Consider the following 12132-nt stretch of genomic DNA (forward strand, 5'->3'; position numbering starts at 1 on the left):
CATTCACTTGCATTGATGATTTTTCAACCTAGAGGTCCACTTGGGGTTTTACGGATGGGCGGGACTTACCAGCTCTATAGCTACACTGGGAGAAACAAGCAATGGACTATATGCACGGCCACTTCCTGGTTTAGATAAGTCAGCTCAGTCATTTCCGGTCAACTGTCCAAAATCAAGCGGCCGTGAAGATGTCTTTCTACACTCGCTGCCTTCAGGATTTACCTCAAGTCAACATCAATGATGTACACCGCCTTATTCAGGAAAACTCCAAGGCTTCGTCCAGTAAACGGGAAAAAGGATTTAAGCTGTACATATCCAGTTATATTCATGACTGTGAAGGTAAGTTATCGATTATCAAGACTGCTGTTATGATGTTGTTTACGAGATAGGATCGCTTGCAAACATCCATAGTTAACGCGTTAACATAGTTTTTAACGTTAGTTGTCAGCATTTAAATGTACAATTTGTCTAGGTACTCTCCCGTGATTACCAGGCTCGACATATAAACTAACGTTAGTATGTTGTTATATAACATGAAACTTTAAAATACCACAATGTTACTTAGCTGCTGTCTGTAACTTTTTTTATTTTCAAAATTTACACAATACGATGAGCGAGTACATCATGAATCAATTTTCTAAACCGTGTTTTTGTCTTATCCTGAATCACTACGTTATACACCTATAATAGTGTTTATAATGGGACTATTTTAGACCAGTCGGCTTGTATCACTATGTATGGATTGGAGTAAGTAACCACATCCCTGCGTGACTCGCCATAGACATAAACATAGAGAAGTAGCTCCGGCTACAATGTTCTTCCGCAAGACGCATACATGTTTATTAACCGCTAGAGTGCCAAAGGTTACAGATTTTCCCTTTTGAATGATGTACTTTTATCTGTATGACCATAAATAACAGCATTCCATTGCTGAGGAAAAATCCAAGTGCATGTGTATTGATATTCCATGTGTTGTAATTGTTTTGTTTCTCAGTTTCTGACAAGAACGAGGCAGGAGAGGTTTCTGTGAGGGCAAGATGCTTTCAGGTCTATGAGGAAAAATGAGAGACCACACAGCTTGAGTGTAGGGGAATGAGATCAGATTCAATGTAATAAGGTTTACAGTGTCTGCTCTCTAGGAATTAAATGAAAAAAAAAAATATATATAAAAAAAAAAAAATATATATGTATATAAAAAAATGATTATGCAGATAGTGATTGTCATAGACCACTGTTTGGAGTTTACAAAGGCTTACAGCATAACTGTTGCTGTCAGGACAATAGTTCACTGTACCACTATATCAACTGCACACTGTGTATTCTAACAAGTATTTACACAGTAATGTATTACAAATACGGCCTATTAAGATTCCCAGAGAGTAGAGTTAGTTAGCTTGCCAACATTTGGCAGCCCAATGAAGATTCAAACACTAGCTACAGTGCAAACCAACATAAATTCAACTAATGATTATTTATTCCAGTAATTAGTGACTATGATTGCCTGAATCCTAAAACACAGAAAATATACAATTGATATCTTTTTCGCTTACAGGTTGTCCTCAAACACACTAAACCTGTTGAGCTGATGGCCTGTCAGTGCTCATGTGTGGCAGGGCTTGCTCTATGCAATCGCATTGCAGCATTGCTCTTCCAAACAGCACATTATAGCCAACAGGGAGCGGCAGCTGTCCCCCCGACTCACAGTTGCACAGGGTCTGAGCAGCAATGGCACAAACCCAGGACCCAGGTGATGCTGCTCAACACTATCACAATTAATTGTTAATTTACACATTATAATATAATCCTACATCTTCTTTAAGTTGTGTTCTTGTTCTCACATCAACTTCCAATAACACAGATAGTGCAGCATCTTTTCTTACGAAAATAGGTAAATCATTGAGTTAACAGACTGATCTCATGAAATGGCGTATGTATGACACGCCAATTCGATTTCCATTTTTGGCATGCTATCAACACGCATAATCGCTTTTCAGCGTGTTTATCAACGCCGTTGATTTAACGTTACATTACTGTATAGATATGACCTACCCCAACTCCCTAAAAGTCCCTAAACCTACCCGTCACTGGGGTTAATCTTCCCACACCTAAACATACCCATTTTATGGACAATATTAAAATGATAAAATGTAATGGACAGATATGTAGGAAAATGGCATTTTTATGAACAATATGGCATTAAAAGATAGTTTGAGCCACGAATCCTACCCCTAAACCTAACCATAACCATTTCTTAAAACTGCCTAGGCAACAATTATAAAGAAAAACAACAGACAGACGAGTATAACCACAATAATTTATTTATGGTTCCTATAGAACCATAATTATACTAACCTTACAACACAACATCGATTCACAAAATACACCAATTTTATTCAGAATTCATTATTATTTGCAAGAAAAAGATCCAAACTCAGCCCTTTATCCAGTAATCGTCATCTTGACCGTAAACGTCAAACCCCGCGCTTGTTATGAATTCAAATTCAAAAATAGCGCCCTCAAGAAGCGACAGGTTACTATGGTTACGGCAGTAATATCAAACGCTCATTGGCTCTCGTCTCCTGCTTCGTCACAGATTGCGTCATGCACATTTGAAATGAAGCGCGCACTGCCGCGCAGCCCTCAGAGCGAACCGAACCGAAGACGGATTAACGTTTTCATGGATTTGAATTAATAACTTAAATTCTGCTCTGTCTGTTAGCTCATACAAAACCACTGCCAGAGAGGACTGCGACACATCGTCACGTGAACAACTTTTGGTACCGATTTTGACATTTTCTCAATAAATACATTATTGTGATTATACTTGTCTGTCTGTTGTTTTTCTTTATAATTGTAGCCAATAGTTTTAAGAAATGGTTATGATTAGATTTAGGGGTAGGATTAGCAAACGTCCGGGGATAATGGTACGTGTAAGATTCACGTCTGAGGCTGTTAAACTGTGACATCTACACGTTTTCCAAAGGGGACCAACATGATTATTTCACGTACATTTTGCTCCGTTTCGCTCGGACATTTAACGGCGTAGACATACACGCGGAAGATGACGGTTCGTTTCGGCGTGAACATACACGCGGATAGCTCAAAATGCGTATAGATAACACGCCACTTTTGACTTGAAAGTGGCGTGTATGTTTACGCAAAGTCATGATGTCATGTTGCAGTTAAAGTAAACTAAATACAGCACAAATAAGTTCTTATACAACATTCATTTACAGGGCTTTAAGCCTGGTCCAACAAATGAAATGGTGGTATTGTCAGCTAGGCCCAAGGAGAGAAGATTGGCAGAAGGCATCAGGTAAGGTGTAGAAATGGGAAGTTGTTTTACCACATGCATGTGTTGACAATTGTAACGGTCACCAGCTGAAGTGCCCTTGAGAGCCACCAGAGGGCACTCCACACCAGACTCTCACGTTCACTCACAGACTACATCTCCCATCATTCTCTGACTGGACTCATCAGCACTCATTATCACATTCATCTGTATCTCATTATCTTGTTTAGTTCACCCCATATAAGCCTGGTTCACCCCTTCACTCACTGCAAAGTTTTGTATGTTGTTGCATTGCACTTCTGAGCATTTTTCCTGGTTTTCTTGTCTTTTGGTTTTTGGATATCTTGCCTGTTCCGTGGATTACTCTCTTGCCTCTGACCCCCTCTTGTTTTGTTTGTTTGTTTGTTTGTTTGGACTGTCTACTTGTGTTTTGACCCATTGCCTGTTTATTGGATTTTGTCTTTGGATTACCCCTTAATAAAGCTGCATTTGGATCCTCAACCTTCGTGTCTCGGAGCAGTACGTAACAGAAAACTTCGCCGTACCAAGATCCAGCAGCGATGACCACCATGAATCCAGCGGCACAGATTATGTGTCTCCGTCAGGGAGACCGACCCATAGAGGAGTACGTGAGACTTTATTGAGCTGGCACCTTTGGCGTTTTTCGATGAATTATGCCTAATGATATTTTTCCGTGGAGGACTATCCGAGCCGTTCAGCTCCCTTATGCCACTTCATCCCCCTGGCTGGAATCCTCAAAAGTATATAATCCATGCTCTTTTGCTGGCCGGTTCACTTCACGTCAGCCCTGCCGAGCCTGAGCTTCTCCTCGTCAGCCCTGCCGAGCCTAAGTTTCACGTCAGCCCTGCCGAGCCAGAGACGCTTCACGTCAGCCCTGCCGAGCCAGAGACGCTTCACGTCAGCCCTGCCGAGCCAGAGACGCTTCACGTCAGCCCTGCCGAGCCAGAGACGCTTCACGTCAGCCCTGCCGAGCCAGAGACGCTTCACGTCAGCCCTGCCGAGCCAGAGACGCTTCACGTCAGCCCTGCCGAGCCAGAGACGCTTCACGTCAGCCCTGCCGAGCCAGAGACGCTTCACGTCAGCCCTGCCGAGCCAGAGACGCTTCACGTCAGTCCTGCCGAGCCAGAGCTCCACGTCAGTCCTGCCGAGCCAGAGCTTCACGTCACGTCTGCCGATCCAGAGACTGTTCACGTCACGGCGGCGGCGGCTATGTAACGGTCACCAGCTGGAGTACTGTCTAGGTCCCTCAGAGTGCTGTTTTGTGCTGACTCACCATCAACAGATGCACATGACTTCTCTAGCAACAACAGAAGTCATGGCACACAAAATTGAGATGGGCACAAGACAACAAAGCACAATGAGAGAATGGCATTTATTGAGAGAGCCACGTCTAACCTCCTCTAGATTCAGGTAACTGTAAACTATATTGTGACATTCAGCACATTTTGTTTTCTCATTTGCCATGTGAGAGGGCAGTCCTCAGCGGCGAGTCTAGCGGTGAGAATTTTGAGGTCAGGCTATCAGTCTGCAGAAATGAAGAGGGGGCCTTCAGATGGAGCCCAACGCTATTGAGGAATACTGCTGCATTCAGGAGGTAAATCACTACCCTTGTGGTTTTATCATCCACCCCGATACACCTTGGCTTGGCTCATCACCAGATGGGTTGGTGTACAACCCTAAAGCTGATCCTGTGTTTGGACTGGTAGAAGTGAAGTGCCCAAATTTGAGAAGCTATGTGGACTGTGCCTACCTTAGGGTCTCTGGTGGAGTGCTACAGCTCAAACAGTCTCACACTTACTACTGGCAGGTGCAGGGCCAACTATTCATTTCCGGGATGAAGTGGTGTGATTTTGTTGTGTTTACTGAAGACGACATGTTCATACAAAGAATATACAGAGATGAGGGAGTCATTAAAACAATGAAGCAAAAGGTTGATTACTTTTACTTTTATCTTCCAACACTTTTGGCTTGAATCGTTTCAATCCATTCAATCAGTTTCCATCAATTTGTACATATTTGTTGGCCCATGTTTTATTTTGAACTGTTTCCACAAATGTACAGGATCTGTTGTTAACTGATTAAATTACGTATTTTCATAAACATGTTATTTGTTTGTGTGTTCTGAATTTATACTTCGTTAGTTAACAAATAATGAAAAGTTAAATACAATTAACAGAGTACAAAACATAGACATAATGTAAAAACAACAGTAATTATAATACAGTGGGAACTGTGGGAACTATACATGTATTATAATACACCATAAAAACCACAAGTCCCATATAATCAAAGATTAAGACACTGAATATGATCAGGGATTCAGGCAATTACATGATGACATTGTCATCAGTAAACTGCCAACATCACCTGATCTCATTTTCTCATGGCTTTTTTAGCTACAACAATTGTGCTTTATAAACACACAAATATAGTAGCCTGAGAAATGTTTATATTAAAGAGTCAAGGGTCAAGAGCCCAACTAAAACAAACGCTAACCACCATCATGGTGACTTTAAAATACACAATATGATTTCATTAAACCGGAAATTAAATAAAGTAAATCTGGTTAGTTTTAAGTGAAGCTGGTAATAAGTGTACGGCCATGCATTTCACCTTTTTGTTTGGCAAAATGACATCAGCAGAGGTCAAAATCTTGACATCAAATTGACCTCAAAGTTGACGTCAATATGACTTTCACTTTTGACCTATTTCGTGACGTCAATTTGACATCAAGGTGCCCGCTGGGAAGAGGAAAAACTTTAAGGACATTAAAGTAGACAACTGCTATAAAATATCACTATTTTGTTGTTTTTTAAAAACAAATTTAATTAAAAAAAGTTAAATAAAGCGAATTTCAGTTCAAGTTTGGCGAATTCAGTTCCCGCTCTGCTTGCCACAGAAACGTCACACAGTGGCCTCTTAGTTGAATTACAAGAACACAAACGTTTTGCAGTCCGGTGGAGCAGATTGTACATTATTATATTTTTGGATTTTTTACAACCCGAATTCCTGAAAAATTGGGACATTTTTTAAATTTGAATAAAATGAAGACTTAAAGAATTTCAAATCACATGGTCCAATATTTTATTCACAATAGAACATAGATAACAAATCAAATGTTTAAACTGAACAATTTTACACTTTTATACACTTTTATGAGCTCATTTCAAATTTGATGCCTGCTACAGGTCTCAAAAAAAGTTGGGACAGGGTCAACAAATGGCTGAAAAAGCAAGACATTTTGAAAAGATTCAGCTGGGAGAACATCTAGCAACTAATGAAGTTAATTGATATCAGGTCAGTAACATGATTAGCTATAAAAGGGATGTCTTCGAGAGACAGAGTAAAGATGGACAGAGGCTCTACAATTTGTGAAAGAGTGCTTAAAAAGATTGTGGAATACTTTAAAAACAATGTTCCTCAACATCAAATTGCAAAGGCTTTGTAAATCATCTACACAGTAAATTCCCCAATGTTAAATTAACACTGCTCAGAGCACATATGGTCCCACTCTACGTGGTGTTAAAGTAACACTGAAGCAGTGTTAAAGTTAATGAGACAATTAAGTGATCAATTGAGTGATGATTGAGCATTATTGAAGACACCTGATGATAACAAGCAGAAGGAGAAAATCACATATTGTAAGCCACCGTTATAGCTTAGGAACGTAGGAACGTTACACCTACCTGCAGAAAGCTCGCAGCACTGGACGTGGTGGTGGTCTTGTGATAATATACCAAACTAAATTCAAACTGTCCGCTTTGTCATTACCTGAGTTTTCTTCATTTGAATGCTTAGCTTTCAAATGCAAACCTCCTTTTCCGATGACAGTATTACTTATCTACCGCCCACCCAAACCAAACTCAGCCTTTGTTGATGAGATGCACGATCTACTCACAACAATTGGTCCTACATCTACAAACCTTTTAATACTTGGAGATATGAATATCCACGTTGACACCCCCTCTTGTCGCTCAGCTGCTGAATTTTTACAATTACTAGACTGCTTGAATCTTACACAGCATGTCGATGTACCAACACACACCAGAGGGCATACTCTTGATCTGGTCATCACTGATTCTGCTTCCATAAATAACCTGCAAGTGCGTGATCTTGGCTTATCTGACCATAAGTTAATTTCGGTGGAACTGCCATTTTTGCCTACTCACTCCAAGCCTAAACGTCAAATCTGCTTTCGTAACATTAAGAAGTTTGACCCAGACACTTTGACCCTGGATCTTCACCATCTCTCCTCTGCCAATCTTTCATCAGCCAGTGAATCAGTCACGTTTTACAATAATTCACTCTGCAGACTTCTGGATCGTCATGCCCCCATCAAGACCAAAACAGTATCCTTTGTACGCTCAGCCAGGGCCGTTTCAAGATATTTGGGGGCCCTAGGCAAAAGAGTGAAGTGAGGTCCCAAGTCCTCCCTCAGGAAAATTTTTTAAATACAGATGGGATTTCTTGTATTCTGGTGCATTTTAAGAGTCATGAATTATCAATTGGCACAGACAGCAATTTAAAGCTTCAGTTGGTAACTTTTGTAAAAAAATATTTTTTACATATTTGTTAAAACTGTCATTATTTCCTGACAGTAGAATATGAGACAGATAATCTGTGAAAAAATCAAGCTCCTCAGGCTCCTCCCAGTGGTCCTATTGCCATTTGCAGAAATACACCGCTCCCGGTAAGAAACAACCAATCAGAGCCAGGAGGAGTGTCTTAGCAGTGTCAATCATGCTTGTGTACGCGCTGATCACCCCCCTCTCTCGCACAGCGCGTACCGTTGTTCAAAATCAAGATAGCCGGTGTGCCGCGCAGCTCTGCTAATGGCGGACAACTAAACAACTAAAACTGCCAATTTCTCGAGTGGCACCTGCTCATGCAACAAAGACAGGTAAACAGAAAAAGACCGATGACGATAAACAAGCGCGTCGGAGCCCAATGACTCAGTGTCAAAACTCTAGCCGCATAGCTAACATACAGATAAAATGTCACACAGTGTGCAAAGCAACAATTGAAACCTGCTAATTCACTGGCTTGACATGTTGCTGAAATAATGTACTAGCAAACCTTATTTAGCATTACACATCGCTAGAATAATTACTTAGATACTGTAACGTTACCATTATATTATCTTGCTAGCTATTTATAACTTATAGAAAGAGTGCAACGTTCTGAAGTTACATTACATGTATTGCAAAATACGTAATGATTTGAGGACCAAGTTTGTAGTCAAAGTATGGGCAGGCCATAGTCAATGTAAAGCATATTGTTGATGTTTCGTCCCTACCAGTGAATGTGCGATAACTGTTTATCCGCCGTCATCAGTGGCCCTGCATGTTTACTAGCCTGCGCGTTCACGGCAGGCTCTGTTGTGGGGGAGGAGCTGTGGAGGGAGGGCTGTAGCGCAGCAGAGAGCGAGGGGGAGTGACCTGTAAGCTGTGGTTGTTCAAATTTTCAGGCTAAGTCAACGTTTTCTAAAAGTTCCCTACTGTAGCTTTAAGCAAAGCACCTAATAAAGCAAAAAAAAAAAAAAAAACCTTTGGTGAATAGCCATACATTTATTGTTATTCTCATAGCATATCATGAAAGTGAAGTGTGGAGGATTCGATATTTACTTTACAGGAAAATAACTTCACTTTCCCATAAGAATAGAAGGACAAACGCGAAGGAAAAAGGGCATTTTTCTCCAGATGGAATAGAAACACCACCAACGGAAATTGAGCCTGCGTACATCTAAAATGTAACCGGACTTGATGGATTATTTTGTTTGGACCTAACTGCATGGGAGTCATAGGACCAGCTCTATTTGTTTGGAATTGACAAAGTTTTTACCGTGACCACAGCCGCGGGCAGACACAGCCGTCAAGAGAACACTTCTCTAGCTTTTGCCTTTATAAGTTACATGGCAAAAAATCTCATGCGATCGTAATCTGGGCTCGTGCATCAAGAGGATTTAGCTCAAAGGAAGTTTTCGAACGCTGTAACGTTAGCTACTTCAACAGTGAAGTGTCGAGAAGTTGTCTAGTGTGTATTTTATGCTTAAATTCTGCAAACAGAACAAAGTTGTGTATGACTATTAGTTTAACTTTTTCACCCTCTAACAACGCTCACATCTACCGTTGTGTTTGGTCACTGATGTCAAGGTTTATGTTCGCAGAGATGTGAAAACACGTCAGACAGCTGTATTTGGAGATAATAATGGTTTACTTTTGCTGTGTCTTTGGCGTTTTTCCTCTTCTTCTTTCTTTCTCTGTGTTTTGGAAAATCGTGAAGGGTATGAACGCTTCATGATGACATTTTTAAATTTAAATGCCCGCGTAGCGCTGAGTGTTTCTCTTCCACTGACAGCTAGTGGGGGACCTGATGGGGGGTGCGCGACGGTGGATGTCACTTCAACATTACAGTGATTAGGGCACTCATAGTGTTTGTCGTTGCATAGGGATAATCCCTCTAGTTTGGGGGGCCCCGCTCACGGAGCAGTACTGGAAAGTGATAGCGCTGTCTCACTGTGGTTGTTTGTTTACAATGGTTAATACTGTTTGACGAGGGCAGATACACAACCTAAACGACCGTGCGGCCATCGGGGGCCCCCTTCAGCTGGGGGCCCTAGGCAGCTGCCTACTTTGCCTACCCCATTGCGACGGCTCTGCGCTCAGCCCCATGGTACACCTTGGAGCTGCGGAAAATGAAGGCACGTGGCCGTATCCTTGAGCGTCGTTTCAAAACATCGGCACTAACTGTACATAGACTAGCCTATAGAGATCACCAACAAGCCTACTCCAAGTCACTTCAAGATGCACGGTCACAGTTCTTTTCGGACATTATCAACAACAATCCTGGAAACTCTAAGCAGCTTTTCTCTACAATAAACCATCTTCTTAAACCCCAGACTAAAACTCTCACAGAAAACACAGAAGAACGCTGCAATAACTTCATCACTTTCTTTAGAACAAAAATTGACTCCATCCGATCGCATCTCCCTGGTTCCTCTGCACTACCTGCCCTTTCTGTCAGTTCACAGTCAGGTTTCTGCCACTCTCTTCATTGCTTCTCTGAAGTTTCACAACTTGAAATTGAGGGAATCATTAAAAAAATGAAATCATCTTCCTGTGCCCTGGACCCCTTTCCCACTATCCTGATAAAATCGAATCTTTCTGCCATAAGTCCCCTCATCACAAAAACAATTAATCACTCGCTCCAGTCTGGCCATGTTCCTTCCCCCCTCAAAATTGCGGCTATCACACCACTTCTTAAAAAACCCAGTTTGGACCCGGAAAATCTTGCCAACTTCAGGCCCATATCCAAACTTCCATTCCTTTCCAAAGTATTGGAAAAAGCAGTTGCTGCTCAGCTCCAGGACCATCTTCAACGCCATAACATGTACGATAAGTTTCAGTCAGGCTTCCGGCCTGCCCACAGTACAGAAACAGCTCTGGTCAGAGTTACGAATGACCTTCTGATGGCAGCCGATGCTGGCTCCCCCTCAATTCTTATCCTCCTTGACCTCACAGCAGCATTTGACACTGTCGACCACAACATCCTTCTCGACCGCCTCCACAGTGATATAGGACTATCAAATTCTGCCTTGGACTGGTTCATATCATACCTTTCTGGAAGGACCGAGTACGTCAGTTTGGGTGGAGCTAAATCTCACCCACATGCTGTCACATGTGGTGTTCCTCAAGGGTCGGTACTTGGTCCAACTCTCTTTATTCTTTACATGCTCCCTCTTGGCCGCATCATCAGCCAGCATGGTATCTCCTTCCATTGCTACGCTGACGATACACAACTCTATCTCAAAATAATCCAAACCCCGCACCCCCCGGCTGCTCTGCCTTCATCTTCTTCAACACCACTCCTACTGTCTTCCTGCTTGGAGGAGGTAAAGGCCTGGATGAGTCAGAACTTCCTACAGTTAAATTATTCCAAAACTGAGGCAATTCTTGTCGGCACTCCTCAGCAGGTTCAGTCGTCCCAGATAACCTCGATCACTTTTTCTGGAAAAGACATCCCTCTCTCATCTACAGTAACCAACCTCGGTGTAAAACTTGATTCTCACCTCACATTTGACAACCATATCAAACTTCTGTGCAAATCATCCTTTTTCCATCTTAGGAATATTGCCAAACTCCGTCCCACTCTCACTCTTTCTGACGCCACTAAACTTGTCCATGCCTTTGTCTCCTCCAGGCTGGACTATTGTAACGCACTTCTGTATGGGATCTCTAGCAAGAGTCTGCAGAAACTCCAACACATACAGAACAGTGCTGCTAGGATCCTAATGAGAGTGCGTAAATATGAACACATAACCCCCATTCTTCAAGCACTTCACTGGCTCCCCATTTCCACCAGGATCCAATACAAAATCACTCTCCTCACCCACCAATGCATTCATGGAAATGCTCCCCCTTACCTCAAGGAACTTCTCACCAAGCAAGCATCAACCAGAAACCTCCGCTCACAAAATGGCAATCGTCTCCGTCCTCCGAGAACCAAGCTCCGGACCATGGGAGATCGTGCTTTCTCCTCTGTTGCCCCGCGACTGTGGAACTCATTGCCAGACCACCTGAGGGTTCCACAGCCAGTTGATCATTTTAAAAAAGACTTAAAAACCTTTTTATTTAAAATTAGCTACAATTAATGTGAAACTGAACTGTTTTTATATTTAATGTTTTTCTATTCTTGTCTTTTCTATTTTTTTTCTGAAATATGTAGCACTTTGGGATTTGTTCGCAAATGAAAAGTGCATTATAAATACAATTTATTATTATTATTATTATTATAGCGATCAGTGTTTGCTTTAGTTGGGC

General features: G+C 41.8%; 1 protein-coding gene across 1 annotated transcript in view; it reads left to right on the forward strand.

The window, feature by feature from the left end:
* Positions 1–188: 188 nt before the first annotated feature.
* The window catches only part of LOC309495135 (uncharacterized protein), a gene marked incomplete at its 5' end in the record, with an annotated part of 23611 nt that continues 11667 nt past the window's right edge, over positions 189–12132 (forward strand). The window contains 3 exons of the mRNA XM_082164729.1: positions 189–339; positions 995–1032; positions 1614–1747. Coding sequence (XP_082020855.1) covers positions 189–339; positions 995–1032; positions 1614–1747 — 323 coding nt within the window. The remainder of the gene's footprint in view (positions 340–994; positions 1033–1613; positions 1748–12132) is intronic.

Source organism: Leuciscus leuciscus (assembly GCF_965113295.1).
Source record: "Leuciscus leuciscus genome assembly, chromosome: 1".
Taxonomy (NCBI): domain Eukaryota; kingdom Metazoa; phylum Chordata; class Actinopteri; order Cypriniformes; family Leuciscidae; genus Leuciscus; species Leuciscus leuciscus.